Raw genomic sequence first — 22466 nt, forward strand, 5'->3', positions numbered from 1 at the left:
CAACATAATCCATAAAAGTTGTGTAAACTGTGGGCTATAACATGTGGCTGACTGCATCTACAACTCAGATAATACCATAAAATTGTTTGTCCGATGACAATGTGTTACCAAATGCAGAAGTGATCGATGACGAACCAGAGGGGAAATAATATAAAAACCTGATAGCTGAATTATATGATGTGCTTGTAGTATTTGTCTCATTATCACACTCTCACCTGGATACTCAGCACTGCTTTGGATGTTATTTACTACTGAATTTCTACTGCAATGCTATATTCTTTCTAGTTGCCTCTAACACATATGCAGGACACTGGGTTTCTGTCTAATGTTCCTAAAAATAAGAACTCATTCAGATTTTAACGATTCTGCCAAAAAGCAAAACAAAACAAAACAATTATCACAAAACTACTCTTTCCATCAGTTTCAGATTTATCAAAGCTTGCGATGCTTGGCCTGATCCAACTAGCATTGAGAAATGATTCTGCTCATGGTAAATATGACAAAATCACAGTAAAATTTCCAAATGTGATTTATTTTTATTCTCATAGAAACTTACACTTTTCTTACAAATTAGTAAGTGCTGCAAACACTTTGAACAGTTTATAAATTACAGACCAAAAAAGTAAAACACAATAATGGAGTCTAATCTGCATTTGTTCTCCTTAGCGAAGAATTCTGTGTCCTTTATATAGGGAATCCTTTCCAAGAAATCTCACTTTGGAAGGCTTTGTTTTACCTCCATCAATCAAAACCAAGTAAGCATTCTATACTACTTTTTTTTTTTTTTTTTTTTTAATTTCTGAAAAAAAGTACCCATTTTAGAAGTACTGTTCATAAAGACAATTCTCCTGTCTTCTTCAAATGATTTTTGATTTACTTTTAAAACTTCTTCTATTTTTTACTTTATAAACTGGGAAATGCAGAAATTGCGTATCTGTAAACGGATCCCCACGCCTTAATTTGCTGTAAACAAAAGAAATAGAAAACACCATATAAAAATCACCAAAAAAATATATGCAATTATAATAACAATTCCAAATTGTAAATAATCTCATGGAAAAATTAATACACTAAAGAAATTAAATATCTAGAAAACAAATACTATTTTTCAAAATAATGCTAAAAGTCTTGGTCTTGTTATGTGTCATGTGTATCATATAAACATGCATTCTCATAACTCCTAGAAGACAAACCAAATACATAGTAGTATCTACATGGGAGAGAACACTTAAAAATAAAATATACGTAGGGGACAAATCTAAAATCCCAAGTGAAATCCGTTGTTTTTTTCCCTGTTATTGTTTCATTGCCTCTTTCCAGAAATACAAAACCTTATCATTGTGAGATCTAACAGGTGAATGTGTCAATGGCATAACATCACACCATCTTTTTAGCATCCAATTAAAATTAGTAAAAGAAAAATCCAACTCTTATCCCTTTGCCTTTGTTTTGCTAACTTTATGGAAAAAGTATCTCTGAAAAAAAAAAAGTGGTAAAAAGAAAATTCAATTCTTTGCTTTTAGTTACTATTTGTCCTCGATCTCACTGTTTCAATTGTTTACTTACTTATGGAAATAAATAAAATATTTTTTGCGTGTAAGAAAACAATGATATTTTTTTTTTCAGATGGTGGGTTTATTTTCTTCTCCCAGTTTCACCAGCATATTCCTTTTGCACCCTGGTAAAATAAATTACTATAATCCTTTCACTCTCAAGACCATGATGGGTAAATCTTGATACTCTTTTTAGCTAGTGAATATGCAATCTACTAATACATACAACATAGCATAATTATTCTTTAAAGTAATATTTATATATATATATATTTAAACCTGGTGCCAAAAAGCTTTCTGAATATTTTCAGAACTTATTTTCAACTTAATGTTCCATCAGTACTTAAGTCTATTTACATAACCGCAAATATATGAATTTTCTTAATGGAAGTTTGACTCTGAAATCCTCTTGTAAGTTTCAATTAATATTATATAATCTATGGCATATCTTTTCAAAATCTTGGAAATATTGTGCCACTAAATTCAGTAAGAACACTGATATAGGTATCTAACTATCAAATTATAATATTTTAAACTCAAATGATTTCTTACATTAGATATAACTATATACATATCATCAGATATAGCTATATTCTTACTTAGTTAAAGAAAAATAAATGAATAACATAATATTAGTACACACATTATCTTCCACTTAACAATGCTACAAGGACGTTATTATGTCAGAAGTTTATATTTAAGATTTACAGTTATTCACCTTTAAATGGGTTTATGTCATGATAAACATTAAGAATTCATCATCATTCACTACTAGAATAAAATGTTAAATAGTAAGCTAGATATATTGCTGTCTCTAGCACCTGAAAACCCTGACACACTAACAGGAAACATTTTACATCGACACTGTAGTATCTGTCCACTCCAGTTTGGAAACTATATTTTTAAAAAAATATTTTTTTGTGTGTTTTAATAGTAAATGTTTATTAAGTTATGTTCTAGAAGTAAATACAACCTCTGCTCTAATTTACAGATACTTGCCATCTTAGACCAGGCTCTTTGTAGCAAATGTTGGGTCTTCCTCCTCTAGCTGGTGCTGCTGAATTTTCTTCTAAAACTTTAGGGCATGTAGGTAAAGAAGCATGAGAACATACACTAGTATTTGTCAGATCTTGAAAAGCTGTTCTCCCTGTGAATATAGCAGTTTATGTTTCATTTCAAATATTTTCTGAATCATTAAGTAAATTTTCAATTCATTATTTTTTGTTTTTATTTCTTAATTCAGGTATTTTGGTCACTGTTCTTCCTCTGAAAATGTTCTGCAAGGAATGGTACATGACCGAAGGAAAGGGAACTACAATAGCTTTCAATTTATCCTAGTTTGGAGCTGTTTGAGGTCTACCATGGCTCTTGGGACAGAATCAAGAGACAGACTCAAATCCCAGAAACACTGTAATATGCAGCTGGCTGCTTAAGACTCCACAAAGTTGTTAAAGTAAAATTGCACACATCTCAAGGCTTTAATGCAGGTGGAGGGAGTATTATGTATAACCTGAAGATCAACCTGAACAAGGGTAATCTATGGGTGACTAAATTTTTCAATTTTGTTCCTGCTCTATGAACATGTATGCAAAATGAGCACAGCAAGGTGATTAAGTGAGGATCCTTATTGTCAAAACTATATACTACAGAATTATTTACAATGCCTTGTATTTTGAATCACAACACGTCAAAGAGGAATACTCTATTAAGAAGTAACCAGCCTTGGTGGAAGAAGCACTATTTGTGTCAATTTTGTGTAATATTTTAAGATCAGCTCAGAATGCCAGACTAAACATCAATACTCAATTTGGAGACAAATATTTAGATAACTTGGGAGAAATATTGAAGTTATTAAATTAGTCCATGTATCAAAAAATTCTAAACTATTCATAGTTCACAATCTGAGAAGCACCAAGATTTAATGCATACATCAATCCAAGATAAAATAAATACAGCCTTAATCTGTATGCCTTAAAAGTTCTCCCAAGAGCATACATTCTCCACTAATACAGATCAAATATTAAATTTACAGCATCCAGATGAGGACATATTGGATGCAGTTTTCAACGGGACTGAAATGAAAGCTTTCTTATTTTTACTTCTTGAGTTTGAAGTCTTTACTCACCTTAAATTCTGGTGCAGAAAACGCATGCTATTGATCACACAAAGGAAATTCAAACACACACCAGTAGTTATGACTTTTCTGTTGTACTTATCTTAGTAAATTATACTAGTAAATTATACTAGTAAATTATACCACTGAATATATATATACCTGCTAAAAATTGAAGATTTTATTTTGTATAATAGCAACTGAATATCTTGTACATTGTAGCACACAAACTGAACTGATAGCCACGCAAATACCACTGAATTACCATTATCCTGTAGAAGAATTCTTTGCTGAGATCAAGTGAAATATATTAGTGGATAAGACCAACTATTTTATAATTTTTTTTTTTGAAATATACTAATTAGAGACACAAAAATCAAAGGTTCTTAATTGGATTTCTGCTAACTTTTCTCCTAAGTATATGAGACATATTAAAGTTACTTGGGCTGCTTGCAGGAAGTTACTCCTGTTTTATGAAAGCAAAAAGAAAAACATTGTACTTTGAAGGAATTAAGTTGATTAAGGAAGTTCATGTAGTTTAAAGGAGAGGGATCTCCAGCCATTAAAAACATCTTGAGTTTGGCTGCCTCAAATCAATCTTGATGTGGACTAGTTTTAAATAGGAAGTAAAATGTTATTCCAAGCTTTTCCTAAAACTAAAGGTTAGAGATCATTTCAGTTTCTTTATGACCAGAAGAATTTTGAGACATATATGAGTATAAATTATTTAGGTAAGCTGGATGGCTTTGAGTGTGAATATTCATGTTGACATATACATAACTGTACAAAGACCTTTGTTACAGGAAACTTTTAAGGTATATTTTTTAAGTACAGCACAGTAGTGCTGCAGAAGAGCTGGCATCAGAATTGATGGCTTTTCCTTGCTTTCTTTTAATTCGAGATGTGGTCTTGTATGTAGGATGAAGAATGAATACGTTTTTCAGTTCTGCTTAAGTGGACAAAGATCAAACGATTAGCTTGCTTCATTTTATGACAGTAGTCTTTGATACTACTGATCACAAGGATGTACTAATCCAATATTAAAGCTAATAAAAATACGTGATCCTTTTTCTACGTTCCAAATAAATTTAATATGAGAAACTGTAACTGCAGAATAGCAGCAGTAATAACTTGCACAGTGTTCTAATTCTGCCAGTACTCCTGTTCTACGGTCATGTAAAATAAGAGTTTTTTTTCAGCCAGTATTCTAGGGTTCAAATGAAGCAAAAGCAAGATTTGCTTAATGGCTTGGGATTCCATTTATTTATTTGAGCTAGAAAACTGGCTATGTGGTAGCACATTCTTAGGGACAGTGAAATAAACAGGAACTTGTTGAGAGGAAAAAATAGTTTATAAAATAGAGCCTTCATACTAGGAAACTTCCAAGCTACATTTTAAAGCATATTTAAACTCCAGAATAGTCACACATTCCTATAGCTCCTTTACAGTACTTTCATGTACAACAAGAGAACCTAACTTATCTTTCAGACCACACTGAAGTGTTTCTTTTTTTTTTTTTTTCCTTCAACTAAATACATCTTATTCAAAATAAATAAGTAGGCTGTCACACAAAAGTTTGCTCATAGGTAGATTCTAGAGAAAACCTGCTCCAAGCTTTTTTTTTTTTCTTTGTAGAGATCTCAAAATTTGTGTAGATTTGCAATATTTTTAAAGAAACACATATGAAACCTGTAAGTCCAGTTAATGAAAACAGCTCTTGCATCTGTTCTCCATTTATGACGGTAACAATGTTCACTCTTACTTCCCCTTATATGAAAATACCAAGTTATTTTATCTTTTTACCCCTACGTTTCTGAATCCTACCACATTCTCTTGCAAAATGAATACAGGCTCCAAATATAACTGCTCCTCAAGAATGCAGACTAACTTATCTGTATGACAAAATGCTATCTTGGAACATATTACAGTATATTATAGGAATATTAGTTACCACAATTTTAAAGCCTATTTTGATTGATAAATGAATCATTTTAGTGATTTTCAGCTTTCCCTTTTTCACTCCTGTTTTACCCACTGTAATCAAGAAATAAGAATAGGATAGTATTGAGAAGGTATCTTACCACAATTCCAGACAGAAACTAATTCAAAATGCCACTTTTTTTCCCTCCTTCATGTACTTACCATGACCACGTGCAGGAGTCTTTTCAAAAGTCTCTGTAGAAATATGATCCAACTTTTGCTCTGCTTTTCCAACATCCAGTGCTTTATCTTGATTATTTTTCCCCCAGATTTCAGAGTTTCTCAGCATGCAGAGGTTGACAGAAGAATGGAATTTAGGGTTATCAAGAGCTTGGAGCTCCAAATTGGAAAGATCTTCCTGGAAAAGGCTACCTGTATTTAATGACATATTCTTAGAAAAATCTACAGGTATGAAATTCAAATATTCTGATTTTTCAACTGTAGGCTTTAATTTGCTCATAAAGGAATCTATCTTATGCGGGACTTCATGGTCATCCAAAATGTTCAGCTGTCCCTGATCAGTACGCCTGAAATAATTTTTTTCTGGTCTGGTCTCCATAACACCAGAAGTAAAGCTCCCTTTGTTCTTTACTTGATTTTCAGAAGAATTACTAGTGTTAGGGGTTTTGCATGTCATTGATGAGGAATCTACCCCCTTTAATGCATTAACATTGCCATCAACTTGTTGTGTAGAGGCGTTAGCCTGTGGTATATTCATAGCTACACCATTCTGAGTAATTAAAGCTACCTGAGATTGGTGAGTTTCAGTTATTTGATTTCCATGAGCAGCCTGTGTGCACAATGTATCCTTGTTTTTTAATTCTTCACTTTTGCAAAGTGAGAACTGTGTAAGGTCTTTTGTTGGCATTACATATGCTTTACGGCCAGCCTTTGCCAATGTACGTTTTAATCTGCCTGGTGAAAAATTACTACTGTTACTGTGTGCTTTCTCAGTAATTTTATGAACACTATTATTTTCTCTTTGTCTGTTACTACCTTTTTTATTGCATTTACTCTTTATAGTATTCTTCTTGTCTTGTTTTTTCTTTCTGTCATCTTGGCACCTCTCTGTTTGAGACATTTTTGAACCATATTCTCCATACTGCCCATTTTCCACTCCACAGCATTTTGCTGTGATTATTTTAGAAGGGTTTTGAAGGGGTTTCCTGTTTATTTGTGGTCTGATATGCTTTGCATTTTCACTTGGAAATTCCTGCTGTAAAGGTAGTACATTAGAGGTGTTATCCTGAAACAGTAAACTTTCAGCACAATAAACTTGAGAAGAGATCTTGCTATTAGATGAATCTGAGTCTGCTTTTATTTTGGTTTCCAATTCTTCATATGTTTCTGAGAAAGTTTCTTTATTTTTCTCTTGTTCTTGTTTTCTTGGATGTGATAGTTTAATTAGGCATGTCCTTCTAGTATCTCTAGTTTTACATGGACAATTTTGTGCTTCATAATAGTCATTAGTATTCGGCAAATTCTGCTTCTGTAAAGATTTCTTCGTAGGTTGCTGTTCTGTCTGACTTTGGAATAGCTGCGTTTGTGACTCAGTAGTTTTTGAAACTTTGCTCTTGTCAGCCCTGGTGTGCCTTTCTTCTGCATACAAATCTGAACTGACTTCAGTCTTGCTTTTCATTTTCTCTTTATCATTTTTAGAATATTTTACTCTTCTGAAATTTCCCAATATTTTATCAGAATTGGCATTATTGTTTTTATTTTGATGTAGCTTATCTTTGTCTTTTGATGTAACTGTGAGCAGCTCACCTGCATCACTGGCAGTCAACTCCATATCAGCATCATATATGGTTTCTTCAGGTTTAGTCTTGTCAATAAGCAACATTGACTTAAACTCTATTTTACCTTCACTGTTAAATTCAAGAGGTGAAGGAATAATGTGAGACAAGCCACTTGAACTTCCCTGCAAATTCATGTAATTGGTTTTGCTGCTGCTACCGTGATGATGCATATCTGAGATACATTTTTTATCAAACTCATTTATATTAGGTTGAGGTTTTGACCTATAAAGTGCTTCACAGTTCCTTCTTTCAGGCACATTTCCACAGAATGGCAATGAAATATTTTTTTGTTTTATAAGCTCCTCAGACTGTCTCAGAGATTGAGTATTATTGATATGAGTCAGGAATGCACTATTGCAGTATAGTTCTCCATGTAAATGATTTTCTGCAAAGAAGAACAGAAATTTCAGCAGCTTGGGGAAAAAAGGAATATATTTGTCAGAATAAGATAAAAGCATGGAAAATGACAAACTGCATTTTTCTACTGAATACACACATTCTGTGGTTGGTCCTTAAAAATTCAGTTAATTACAGCTAGGTTCCCATTTTACCAGACTTGGAATTTTGAAGTTAGGTATAAATAAAGATGTACTTGTTTTCTATGAGTGCTGCAGTTATTATTTCATTATCTTATCAAAACTTTATCCTGTTCACATTAATTTTGTTATAGCTTGGACTAGACAATCTTAGAGGTCTACTCCATCCTAAATGATTCTATGATTCTATGAATTTAATCTGTGTTATTCTACAAGAGATTGTCAGGACACCTCTATTTATGGATGAGCATTCTATTTTGATTAATTTTTGATAGTTCAGGAATCTTACTCTATCTTCTGTATCATACATCAAGTTATGAACTATTAAATACTAATTCTCAGCTAGGTCTAAAAATAATAATATTAAATTATCTGTAAAGAAAATATATCTTACCTTCTAAAACTATATTTTTGTCATTGTTTGTTTCCACCTTGTCTACTTCATTTATCTTTTGATTATTTTTACCAGAAGGCAATGATAATGCAAACTTGACTTGATCTGAATGCATGTCCTTTGACAAAGTAGTGGTACTTTTAGAAGATTTTGTTATTGCATACACAGAAGGGCTACCCTGCTGTTTTCCAGTAGATGCTGTGAGTAAAGGAAGCTTCACAGGCAATTCTACAGATCTGAAAAGAGGGAATTTTACTGTGAAGATTTCATGTTGTATGCTATAACATTTAATTGTTTAAAGCAGTCCTTTAGTTATGTATAGAAGCAGAAAACAAGAACTCAAGCATGAAATGCACTTTACTTCTGGTACTATCCAAGGGGCAAATGTATTTTTTATGATACAGAATCCATTTTGTGCTGGTGAGATCCCATGAAGAAGCAAATTATTCAAACACAGGTTTGCATACCACTATCTTCCCTAAACATTCTATGTTGCAAATAGTAATTTCTGAATTAGACAAAATTATTTCTCACTACCTCAAAAATATCTAGAAAGATACATATATAATACATACAAAGATTAATTGTAAAAACGTAAAAATAAAAACCTACAGACACCTCACAGCTGCCATATTGAATACAACTTACCTAGCTGACTGAGACATACTCTTCAACTGGTCATCAGTACAGTTACTTGGACCATCTGTCAGAGCAAGAAAACTCTGAAGATTCTTTCAAAAGAAAAGCAGTGAGGATGTAGAAACAGCTAAATATTCTCTTATGTATTATTAGAAATATCCACGGGAAAAATATAAATTAATAGGCAAAAAACAGAAGTACTGCTGAAAGGTGCATGATATTCACTGCTTCCCTGATTATAACTTTTGCAGATAAGACATTTGTATAAAAGTATGCATAACATATTTCTTCAAGCACACACAACAGCTCTAAAGAAAAAAAAATGCAGTAAAACTTGTCAAAATCTTCATCCTACTCACACCCCGAAACAATGTATAGATTTTGTTCATACAGATACAATTAATGCAACAAAGTGCATTAGGTATATAGATGCACCCAGCAATGCTAATACTATGCAACTTTTTAGAACAAATCATAAAAAACATAGTTTGTTAATACCAGACAGCCATACTAAAACAGAAGATAATCACTTAACTGTAATTTTGCCATGACACAAGGACCGACACAGTCTGTTTTCTGGTAAGGTTTCCACTTTGAAGGTTTTTATTACACTAGCATAGTTCATTCCAACATTCAGCAAGGAAGACAAGTAGCTCCTTGAAGAATGCCACCTACTGAAATACTATGCAACATGGTGGTTTTTTTTTTGTTTGTTTGTTTTGTTTTGTTTTTTTTTGTTTGTTTGTTTTTTTGTTTGTTTGTTTTTTTGTTTTTTGTTTTTTTAAGTTACGTGACTGCATCAGGTCTGATACATAGCTTTTAGATTCTTTGTAAACAAGATTAAATCCTAAATTTTTAGTGCCTGCAACAGTAAAACACCATTGATTTAACTGGAACATTGCTGCACCCCAAACCAAACAACAGGGGTAGATGTTTTAAAATGCATCTAATTCCAACATTGCAGACATTTAGACACTTCGAAAATATTATCCTGGAAAAATTGTTTAAAAAATACCTTACCTCAGGAAGACTGCTTATTTCTATTGCAGCTAAAAGGTTATCATTCAAAAATGCTTCTATTTCTACAAGAGTTTTATTCTGCATACAAAAAGAAATAGTAATTTAAAGAAAGCATTTTAAACATATTCCTTTCTTAGAGAAAAGATATAAGGGTAAATACATATGCCGTAATTTTCAAGCTCATTTAAGGGCTAAAACTAATTTTCAATAGCTTTAAATACAAAAGTGAAGCTGACACTATAATAGCTAAGGACAAAGATATACCGACTGACAAAATAGTACAAAAATTAGAGAAAAATCAAACACAAACAATGAATTGCTATGAGATGACACAACTTCATAAATGTAAATGTTTCAAATCACCATTTTAAGGAGCAATATGTTTCCAAAAAGGATGAAAGCTTGGTTTAGCTGATCTATCATTAAATATTATTTGTAGTTTACCAAACAGCTTAGTTTCCGATGAAGCAAGGTATTATAAAGCTGCAGCTTTTCTACTTCCTTCTGAAGAAAAAGCTTCTCCTTCTTCAGTTTCCGAGAACTTTCTCTCTCCACACTCAAAGCCAGAGCTAATGCTTTATTATTTTGTTTTAAAGATACTTTAAACATTGATGAGTTATCTATATTAGAAAAAAAAATCAGGTAATTTCATTTTCAACAGCTTCAGTTCCAGACCCTCTTTTTATGTACTATAGAATAATACTTAGAATAATTACTATAGAATAATATTTTTATCTATATATTTTGACACAACAGTAAAAAAAAAGAAAGGATTTTAAAATGGATAGTTTTTCCGGCATGACAACATTTCCAGCTTTCTAAAAAATATATATAAAATTTTACAATTAAAAAGTTCAAACATTTTGAGCAAAAACTTGTTTCAGCAAGAAAAAAAGCTTTAAGTTAAAAATACACCACCTGCTGTCCTAATGAAAACCTGCTTACTCATGTCTGTTACTGAACCTTTTAAGAACTTTTTTTCCAGTGATGCAGCGTATTACCAAGATGAACATTTTGTCTCATGTTCATAGTATACACAGAGTTAGCTTTAACTCTGAAGTAAGACAGAGATAAGCCTGGCCATACTGTTTTACAGTACCAAAAGGAGAAAGGTTAGCTTGAAGTCTGCTACAGCTACTTTTATTCACTGTCTTATGCTATTACTTCTGTGACCTGTAACCCAACAATCACAATTAGTATTTATAGTATTCCTTGATTCTATAAGTGCCTCAATGAAGAATTTTATATAAATCCTATTTTGCAAATGGGAATTTTATGTACTATACTATTTCAACTATGCAAGGTCATTGATCTTACTCTTTTTGGCACCACAGTTTTTAGATGTCCGAGATAAATAGGACATGGATGTTAGAAATGCACTTGAGTGTGTTCTTTACAAAATGCTAGCACACCAAAGAGCAAACACTGAAAATATTCAGAGAATTAGATAAATAATCAACATACAATCACGTGTTTTAACCTTCAGACTCTCCTTAAATCCTCAACATACATTTTTAGCAGCAGTGATTCAGCAAATCATGTTAAATACAATTACTATTACTTTTGAAGTCATACACTTTAAATATAGTAAAATGGCTTCAGTTTTATTTTAACAAGACTTACTTAATAATTTAGTTTTGATTTTAGATGCCAAAGAAGCATTCAGTTTTGCAGTTTGTGATGTTCTATCCCTCTTCATACACCCTTTAACAGCATCTGAAGTGGTAGATAACTTAGCAGTTGCTTGTTTATCCATCATAAAGATCAACCTGCAAGTTGTCAAGAGGAACCCCCAAATGATACGTGATACTATTTAAATAGTAAGTTGCGTTATCTCTTATCAGGATTTATTATCTATAAAGTTGAGGAAAAATCACCTCAGTCTTCACTTATTCAAACAAGTTAATGATTCGTTCCACAAGATCTAAGTCACATTATCACAGTGGCAAAAAATCGAACTAACAAATACGACAACTTAAAAGGATGACAGATTTTTGCTTTTGTCCATTCCCTCAAGTTAAAAAAAAAAACAAAAAAAACGTTCCACCACTTGACAATCACCACTGCCAGGAAAAATTTTAAGCACAACCTTTTAAACAAACAGCATCAGAAAAACTACACATATAAGTACACAGCAAGAGAGACAGATCCGCGGGCCAGAAGACCCCGCAAACCGCTTCCAACAGGAGGCAGGTCCCGCCGCCAGCCGCCTCTCGGGGCTCCCTCGTCCTCGCCGCTGAGGGGCTGCGCGCCCGCTCCCGCCTCGCCTCGCCTCAGGGGTCGCCAACGGCTGCGCGAGCCCCCGTTGGCGGACAGCCGTTTGGCCGAGCCGCTCGCGCCCCCCAACCGCCACGGAGTGTAAACGGCCCCATCTGGAAGCAGCGGGACGGCGGCCTGCAGGCTGACCCGTGCTCAGTCTTACCCCCTATCCCCTGAATGCTATAGTTATTTAGAATGGAATCATTGAATGACAGCCGAATAAAACTATACACGGAAGTAAGAGCAGGTGGCAAACTTACCGACCAAAAAGTTGTCGTATATACATTGTAACATTGAGAATAATTAAGGTTCTGTGATCCAGTAATTATTACGAAAAAGATTATCATGTGCTAACATTACCATGTGCTATGAAGTAAATCAAATCAATCAAACAATAAGTATCAGTAGCATTATAGAAAAACAAAACAAAACAAAACACTTATATAACTTTAAGAACAGAAAGACAATTACATTAATATAATTTACTTCCTTTTGCTTTCCAGAAGGTATTGTTTTCCTGTGGATCCAGTCATGACATTTCATTCCTTCAGTTGCACCATAGTCCCAACTCCTAAAGAAGCAATCACTAATGTGATTGCAGTTGATATTTATGTCAGAATTGCTGACAATAAACTTAAATTAAAACATCAAAAGTTGTGATTCCACCTGTGGTCATACTTTCCTTTGAACTTTGCTGAAGAACTCCCACACTGTAACATGTCACATTTAAAAATCTCCAGTTTATTGCCAGCTGCTCAAAATGGGGAAGAGCCTGAAACTGCCACGTTTCACAGCCTAAATACCTTAAATAAATATTAAGAGCAGAAGTATCTACGCATCCACCTCTGAGAAAGATCTTAGTAGAGTTGAGTCTAGTAACTTAAATTACTTTGCAACTTGATAATGATGGATACATTTAAGCTGCAGTTGCTATGTATGAACCATTCCCAGTGAGTATGGGACAACACACATTATGTCCTTTCTAAAGATACAGTTCAAACAGACACCATTATTCCACAGAAATAATCTATTACATATATTTCCACTTATTTTAGAGGAAGTCTAACATCCAGCAATTATCAGTCTGTATCACAATTCAGTGTCAAGATGTAACTTGTGTGCTTACTAATTAATTAGGCACCAAATATTAAAGAACATAATTTCCTTCATCTTTCTGGTAAGGACCTACAGGCCAGAAATTCAAGCACCTGTTCTGACCTGGCTTCTGGGTACTTCTGTAGCAAAGTCATGTTCAAAGAGCACATAGGATCCTTGGCCCCAGCATAGTATTTTCTTCCTTTGCTGCACCTGTTACATGCTGAGTTGCTAAGAAAAAGGAAATGTGAAATATTTACTGTAGCTTTAACTGACATTCAAATAAAATCAGAATTAAACAAAAAGAATCAAATTCTAAGTAGAAGGAAATCTGAGTAACACAATTTCAAACAAAATTTATTATATTCCTACTACAACTAGATGCAACATGACTTAGACGCTTCTTTGCTTTAAAGCCATTCACTTGTGGCTAGAGGAAAGTCTGAATTACGAGACCATGGCCCTAAATAACTTAAACTGCAGTAACATATACATATTTTGGTATTCTTAAAATCAAACAGTAGTAATAGACCAGACTATTTTAACATAGCTAACTGCACAGTGGGAAATGTAGTTGTTCTGCAATTATTTGTTATGCATTCTTTAATTTGATCCTTTGGTAAATAAACTTGTGGTTGAAATTTTAAATGCTTTAAATATGGTGGTGAAACACTTCTAAAATAAAATATTGAATAATAATTTAAAAATGGACTAGGATAAATATCAGTATGAATTGCTGATATATAACTGAGTATATTTGCTAGGTAAACAGATAAACTATTTAAATACAATATGGGCACATTTCTTATGGAGTGTAAAGTTAACTGCATTCTTGCTAAGCTCCAGGTACCAATTAGAATATATTATTAACTTTCTAGGTTTTGTTACCTCTAATTGTATTTTCTACACAGTCAGGTCATACTTTCCAGAAAGTTTGTGGAACCTCTGAGTTTGTCACTGTTAAATTTTGTACAGTTACTAGTTATTTAGCATTTGTATCCATAATTGTGAAATGTGTTCATCTGATTCGTATTGATATGAAGCAACGCTATGGCCACATGATGAAATGTGACCTTCTGTCTTACATACCCTCGTATAACCACAAGTCTAAGAAAAACAGAGTGGTTAATGTGTATAGTTCTTACCTTAGAGCTCTGAAGAAAACCTCCTTAGTCTCATTATAAGCACTAAGTTATTTGCAGGCTTTCTGTTTGAACAAGGTCACCATATACCACTTTTATAAGAAATATTACTCTTTCATACTGTTTACTTTTTGGGTATGAATTCCTGTAGTATTTCAGAGATCTTTTAAAATCCAAAATACAAGTACCCCAAAGAATATCAGTGCTATTGTAATATACCTTACTCTGTTCTTTAATGGCCTTCACAGTTTCTTAACAATTGCTTTCTACTTATGCCAGTTAGAGTTGTCGTGAGACTCCATAGGTTTTCTTATGTAGCTTTTCTTATCATTTTCTCTTGAAAGATTGATTATTCATAATTTACATTGGAAAGAGAGGGAGGAGGAAGAAAGAAGGGGTATCTTTCTTCTTTTCTCAAATTACATAGCATAGAACTCTAAATCTACAGTTCTTGTGCAGTTGGCTCTGATTTTTTTTGTAGATATTTTAAAACTTATCAGATTAATGTCTAGTGAATTTCCTATCAGATAGAAACTGTACTTTATTGTAATATTTTCCTTCAGTAACTACTGCTTTCTTTCTCATTTATTTTCACTTAGCAGTTTGTGTACCGTATCTTTTACCATTTTTAATGTGTCGTATTACACAGGTAGAAATTAGTGCTGGTACTAGTGACACAAAGGCAAGCTTGACTACAGCGATGAACAGCTGAGAACCATAAATGATACTGTAACAAGCAAAAATGAATAGAACTTCAGATTTGAACATTGTCTATTTTGTAATGATGTTACAAGAATAACAACTAAAATATATAGTTTGTTTCTTCAATTTAAGTCCTTTGTTTTACAGATGGCTAATTGACTTCACTAAAGAGGAAAACTATTTACCATGTAAAGTGGGTCCCAAGCCAATTAGATTCTCAGGTCCTTCAACAAGTACACACATCAAAGTTAAGAATTCAGCTTCATTAAAGGTAGCTGCTTGCAATGCTTCACATTCTGCAGTAACTCTTAAATGACCCAATAGTGAAAGTTTGATGCTGCACAAAGTAGCTTCTGAAACTGAATCTACAACATGCACATCAGAGCCCAGCAATTCCCAGTTGCCCTGTGAAAGGCAGAGTGCTGATTATGGAACACCATGTCAAATGACTTTGAAGATCACAGTGCCTAGAAAGCCTGTAAGCAGCCGTGTAGTAAAGCTGAAGTGCACTCCACTTTTTCTTGCAACACCATCTCAGTCATTGTCTTCTGTGTCCAGTAAAACAAGTGAACAGGACAATGCTGCTATTGGAATTCCTACTACTTCTATGGTACTAAACAAGAAAGAACCAGCTGTATTAGCAGAGAATATTAAGAGTGATAAAATGGATGGATAATGTTTGACTCAGCCCAATAGGCTGGACAGCTTGGCATCATCTAGTCAAAGAAGAGCTCATCATCTCATGTTGTCATGTATTCAAAGATTTGGTAGAAAATCACGGTGAAAAAGTTAATCAAGGGCATAGAGAGAAATGGCTTTACATGAGCAGAGAATTGTATTTTCTGCTTTATGTCAAATTATTTTTTAGAAGTTGGGAGGAAGAAACATAGGCTAAGAAACACACAGCATGTGATGTTTAATATTACGGTATCTCACATTTGTATTTCTGTCAGGTTGTACTAGTACAACTGACTTTTTTTTAAAAGGGAGTATGTGCAAGGCATAAAAGATGACCTCTTTATTAACTTTAACTACAGGTAACATTAACTAGAGATAATTTCCTTAATCCATATATTTGACTTGGGTGAAAAGTAGATAACCATGAGTACCAGTTACTAGATACAATTTTGTCACTAGTATGCAAGATACTGAGTACTGCGAAGATTTATTTTTTAAGTTGAATGCACAATTACTGGTACTTTTTGTGAGGGTAAGTCACCATTTTATTATTAAGAGCAATTAGAGGGACCCTCTTTGCTTATACCCAGTGAGAAAATTCATAAATACAGTGAAGGAAGAGCATGGCTAGGGAGCAATAAGGCAGTTTTTCCATAGACCTGAAAACTACACATACTACTTTCCTACAGGGATGTCATCTGCTACTGGTTCAAGGCTGCTGCAGGCAGTGGTGCAGCCATTGTGTTCTATATTACACTGCTGTTGGATATATTTTCGACAATTGCAGGGAAACTTACAGGGCTGAGTTGCAGCTTGTGTTCCTTTGTTCTTTTAAATGAGCAGGGGACAATCTCAATTTCTGTGCAGCAAAGCGGTATTAACAGATGTGCTCTGGTTTGAAGAAAGATAGAAGAATCCTTCCTTCCTCCCGAGCAGGATGAAGAAGATGCTGGTTTCTTGTCCTCACTGGTACTAGGGTCAATTTTGACCAATGATACTGAAGTGAAGAGCTGCTGTATGTTTCACTCAGCAAAGGAAAGCTGAATTTATCTCACTTCTTTTTAAAAAGTCCTTCTGGTTGTTTAAACCAACACTGTTTAAATTTTCCAAACTTGCCTTGTTTTGTGTCCTTGTTTGTTACGGTTGGGTTTTTGTTGTTGGTACTCCTGTTGAAACACAGTAAATACAGCTGGCCTTAAGCGTTAAGAAGTCCTATCACATTGCCTAAATGAAATGTTCTTAAAATTCCTGAGACTATTAGAATTGTGGGAGGGTTATTTAAGTGTTTTATTTTTACAGTCATTTAGAATAAATCACAGTTCCAGGCTTTTCATCATAACCATAAGGACTTGAAATTTCATTTGCAAAAGTAAAAAAGAAAAATAAACTCTTATATACTAACAATTTTAAGGAGACATTTTGCCACGTACAACAGTTACTGTAAAAGAAAGCAGTACTGTAACTTTCTGTGATTGGTATAAATAGGCGTAGATATATATATTCAAGACCAGCTTACCTTTAAAATCTACTGTTTTTTTCCTTAAACAATGAACCTAAAAAGCAACAGTCCCAAGGCTCTTCCTGTCTTGAAGACCAGAAAAAGAAAAAATTACAGAAAGATACTAACACTGCAATCTGTTGAGTGTGCAACTCATCATTGATGAAATACAAAAAACTGACTGAAAGGCAGTTTTTAAATACCTGTCTTGCATGTGTCTTTTATTTCACTATTTACTGAATAGCTGAGCCCTTTACCATATAACTTTGTCTTTTTACAATGCTTCCTAAAGAAGATTTCCTTCCTTTTCAACTTCTGATGAATTTGTAGGCTTCTGTAAATATAATGCAAAAGCTCACAAAAAGTACTGGCTTTTACATGTGTAAAAGGAAGTTTTAATAATAATCCTGTCAGACTTCCTGAGTCTACGCTAGCTCAGTGTTTGTGTAATCATTCTGGTAGCACAGTATTTTTTATGTAGCATTCATGTTATTTGCATTACAGGGGCTTCAATGAGTGTCATCTTTGTACACATACTGGCTTGTGGTTAGAAAAAAGTAAAAACCACTCCCTTTAATTTGAGTAGATGAAACACTGAATGAAAGTGGCTGTGGTGAGGAGGTAGAGCAAGATATTTTTACTTTTTTGGGGACTTGATTTTTTAAATATGTTTATTTAAACTCACCCGAGTACTTTCATTTTTATTTCTTTTTTTAATCGCTATGAAGTTTGCTAATAGTTTATTGTAACTGATGTTAAACAGTTTTATGACAGTTGAATAGAATTACCCTTCAAGGTGACTTTCTCTATAAAAATAGCTTTGTCTACATACATCCCAAACCTTTTAAATTGTATGAATTAAATCACATTTAATCTCTCTGGGGATTAGCTCAAAATAAATGAAATTTGCCAGTTTTAGGATTAGTCATCCCTTAAATGGGCTAACAGACTGTTTCTTGAGGCCTGGAACAAAGAGCAGAAATTCTGCAAGTCTGAGAGTTTCCTGCAGGTTAAACATTCCTCAAAAATGTTTTTTTTTAAACATTCCCAAGTTTATTGGAAGTCTGCAGTTTTGGTAATGTTTCACTTGTCCAACTCAACCAAAGAGGTACCATCTTTTTTTTTTTTTTTTTTTTTTTTTTTTTTTTTTTTTTAACAGTTGAGATTAGACACTGTTAACTGGTGTGACAATGGCTTACTTTGCATCTTTGTGAAATTATCACTCGTTATTGAAGAGGCCACATGCATAAAGTTAGTTTTCAACTAGTAATCAACTAGCTGTGCTCTAAAGGCTGATATTTCCATCACCAGTGTATTTTGATGCTTTTTTTTTTTTCTCATGAACACTGTCTAAACTTCCAGTTTAGTCCGCGCTTTCACGTTGTCTTTCCAAATTATCTGTGATATAAGTGAAGGAGATTAAAAAGAAAAAGAAAAAAAAAAGCACATTCCAAATTAATTTCTAGAAAATTACTCCTCTGGGAGTAAGACTGTGATGCAAAAGGCCTATTATCACCAAGATGTGTTTCAAATAGATGTAGTTCTGTGTGTCTCAGAGTACCAAGAACTCATTTGTACTGGAAGTAAGGAAGCAGATATTTCATGTGTTAGGCCCATGTTAACACATGCTCAGGGAGAGTTTTCATCAGGCTTGTACACAGGTAAAGGGCCATTTAAATACAATACAATTAAACGAGCCTCTGTGAACTCAGTGTTAATTCAGGGATGCTTGTCTACAAAATACAGTTCAAATATATAAATACTAGTAAATAGTAATTCACATTTCTCTCAAGACAGTGTTGACTTCACAAACAGTACTGCTCCTAATGCAGCTACCTCTTTTTTTTCTTTCAAACTTATTTAGCCTGCCAGCTCTTCCAGAGCAGAAAAGTACTCTTCTAAACCTACTTTAATTAAATTGCTTAGATAACAAACATTACATGGCACAAATCTTACTATGGCTAAGACATACCAATACTACCCAGGAGTAAGAAGACTTCATCTACTTAATTCTTCTAAATCTATGAAGAAGTTCTCACCTGATAAAAACAGGAAGGCAGTTGTGCTATCAGAAACTTGAGTGTCAAGCTGCCTGTTCCTTAGCTAGAGCTAAAGAGCCAAAGTGTGGTTAGAAATAAAACTCTGTAAATACTTTGCGATGGCAAAGCCCCACAAAAATCTAGATTCAATTTGGCTAACAGCTTTTAACAAAAGATTCATAAGTAGAAACACAGCTGATGTTACAGATCTTTGCTCTTTTCTGAGCTTTTGGGGTATTTCTTCTTACAGTATTTTATTTTGCCCCCCCCCCCCCCCCCACCCCCCCAATCTGTCTGCTTATACCAGAATTTACCACTCTTGGCTGGAAATTGCTTTGCAAATTCACTAGGCCATGTCATCAGCTGCATAGCATGCCCACAGTTTACATCAAGAACTTGGCCATTTTCTAAGTTGCCCCTTTCCTGTACGTACCTTTTAAATCATTCTAATTTCTGGTACAACATCCATGAATGTTTTGTTACAGCTTGTTTTAGTTGTTTGCCATACTAAAATAGCTGTATTATCTCAAGTTTCTGGCAAATTTCTATTACATGTTGAGGTGGGTAACTGGCAGTGGTACTGAAGCATGGGACCTCTATGGCCCATGGTCTTTCTGCTGGAGTCACAAGTGTATGAAAGTGAAGTGTAAAGCTTATTTATCAAACCCTGATGCATCCCAGTCTCTACACCGTGAAACAGACCCCCTATAGGAACTGCCATCCATACAAACTCAGATGAGGTGGTCTCTTGTAACAGCAGGGTCCAAGAAAGTGGAGGATTAATTTTTCCTTTCCAGAATTATTAGTTTCAGTTTTAGAGTGACTTTTTCAACGACATTAAGTTATTAAAAACAAAAAACAAAAACAAAACAAAACAAAAAAAGTTTAAGTTTGGCTTAGTTTAACCTGGCTATGTTGAATTACATTCTCTTTTTAGTTTTTCAAGTGCATATTTGGTCTTTTATTTTGGTGAGTTCTAGTGTTAGTCTCAATTTAATCATACATAAAAGACAAAAAGATCAAACCTGCTTTTAAATACTGCCTTTTTTTAAATACTGCCTTTTTGGACACATTTCCAATTTCAAAAGAGCACACAAAATGCAATTGGAATTCCATGATTTTGCTGATGACAAACTTTGTTTACTTTGCAAAGTAGGGGATCTATTTATTTGTTTTTATTTAAAAAAGGCTTGCTGGCCTAGAAGTCTGAAGGTCAAGTGTCATCCATCTCTTGCTTCTCTCACTGACCCCTGTAAAAATCCATTACATTAAAAGGAGTATCACATAATTGGCTTTGACTACACATAACTAAGACAAACTTTGAAGATTACAAGAGTTTTGTGGAAGATAAACCCACTTATTAATTACTTATGAGTATGGCGAGCAGCAAGACACTCCTCAAAACTGGCAAATAGAGTTGCAGCCACGGAGACATAAGAACTGGAAGACAATGCAATAACATTGACAGAGCTGTTTCAGAGCCCAGCCATGCAACATAGTTAAAATGTGTACTGTAAAACTAAAGCATATTTGATGCATCAAGACTGCAGAGTTCCCAGAACCAGCCCACTCTCCACCCTAACCAACTACATACTTTTCTCTCTCATCAACAAGTAAATGTTTGCATCATAGAATCATAGAATATCCTGAGTTGGAAGGGACCCTTAAGGATCATCAAGTCCAACTCTTGACACCACACAGGTCTACCCAAAAGTTCAGACCATGTGACTAAGTGCACAGTCCAATCTCTTCTTAAATTCAGACAGGCTCGGTGCAGTGACCACTTCCCTGGGGAGCCTGTTCCAGTGTGCAACCACCCTCTCTGTGAAGAACCCCCTCCTGACGTCAAGCCTAAATTTCCCCTGCCTCATAGTCTGATGAAAAATGCTGTCTCTCACCTGTTAGTCCTGGATCTGTCATATACTGAGTCTCCAGCACATCAAACATTAGAGGTGCTGAAGAGTGCAAGGTTATCCTGTTGTATGATTATTTATGTCACAAATTTCAATTATTTTGTGGAAGGCTGCCTGTGAGGATGTTGACTTATGGAATAAAGTAACTTTCAGTAATCCTGTTAAGTGGAGAAGTTATGGAGGAAGCAGTAAAAGTAATTATAGATATGTCAGTTTCCTTTTAGGATAGAGTACAAGAAGAGATACAAATACATTTCACAAATGATGTAAGCACAATATAGTAAGATTCCTGTTTAAGAGCTGTACAGAAATTGTCGTTACATCTCTCACTGTGAGGTTACAGATCAAGCTGTACAGCAGCAGACAAATTATAAAGTTACTTTTCTGATGGGTGTGCACAGCACAGATTCTGGAATTTCAGTTTCATTTACTCAAAGCATTCAGACTAAAAACATGATAGGTAATTAAAAGAAGTTTTCTTTTGCAAGGCAGAGTTTACCTACAAATATTTATTTTTCTCTTATGACTATTCCAAATGAAGATGAGCTGTTTTCTTTGTAGAACAAGGTTTATCAGTATTCACATGGAAAAAACAGTATACAGATATAAAGAGAAATAATAAAATTATCCATAAGCAATGCAGCTTGCTTTCTGTTTTGTGATTATTTTTGAGGGCTACACAGGAAAAGTGAAAGTAGTAAGGAAGTGTGCAGTCAGCTAACAGAAATTAGGCAGAGGAAACTGGCATAAAGCAATAACAAACAGTAACATAGGAATAAACTTTTAAAGATGCTTAAGTGTCCTGCTCTTACTGACCTCAGAGGAAAATAGACCCTTTTACACCTTTCTGATTCTGATCCTCTAGTTCACTTGATGCTGGGTCTCGATTCCGACACCTTGCTATGTTAAATAACTTCTAATGTAGAATTGTCCAGGATCAACTCTATTCTTATGGGAAGGTGCTGTTCTGTGCACTTGTGGCACTGGAATCTAGCTAACAGCAAAAGCCTGTTCCAATCCAAATTCAAACTGAAAGCCTCCCACAACTGCTATCAGTTGAATTAATCAAACATAATTTGAATAAGATGATAAGTGGTTAGGTAGTG

At 34.1% G+C, this 22466-nt stretch overlaps 2 protein-coding genes across 2 annotated transcripts; one reads left to right on the plus strand and one right to left on the minus strand.

Moving 5' to 3' along the window:
- Positions 1 to 2533: 2533 nt before the first annotated feature.
- Positions 2534 to 12247, minus strand: SGO2 (shugoshin 2; the record flags this gene model as incomplete). Its single annotated transcript, XM_082763206.1, has 7 exons — positions 12124 to 12247; positions 10035 to 10112; positions 9024 to 9078; positions 8376 to 8611; positions 6643 to 7830; positions 5809 to 6018; positions 2534 to 2700 (listed from the first exon to the last, which is right to left on the minus strand). The coding sequence occupies exons 3-7, from the start codon at positions 9038 to 9040 to the stop codon at positions 2534 to 2536; spliced, it is 1818 nt and encodes a 605-aa protein (XP_082619332.1). The 5' UTR covers positions 9041 to 9078; positions 10035 to 10112; positions 12124 to 12247.
- Positions 11040 to 15908, plus strand: KCTD18 (potassium channel tetramerization domain containing 18; the record flags this gene model as incomplete). The annotated part of the gene is given in 4 exon segments (XM_082763207.1): positions 11040 to 11093; positions 12139 to 12392; positions 15380 to 15545; positions 15549 to 15908. Coding segments are annotated over 4 exon segments (834 nt in total).
- Positions 15909 to 22466: the final 6558 nt, after the last annotated feature.

Source organism: Aythya marila (assembly GCF_965140915.1).
Source record: "Aythya marila genome assembly, chromosome: 6".
Lineage (NCBI taxonomy): Eukaryota > Metazoa > Chordata > Aves > Anseriformes > Anatidae > Aythya > Aythya marila.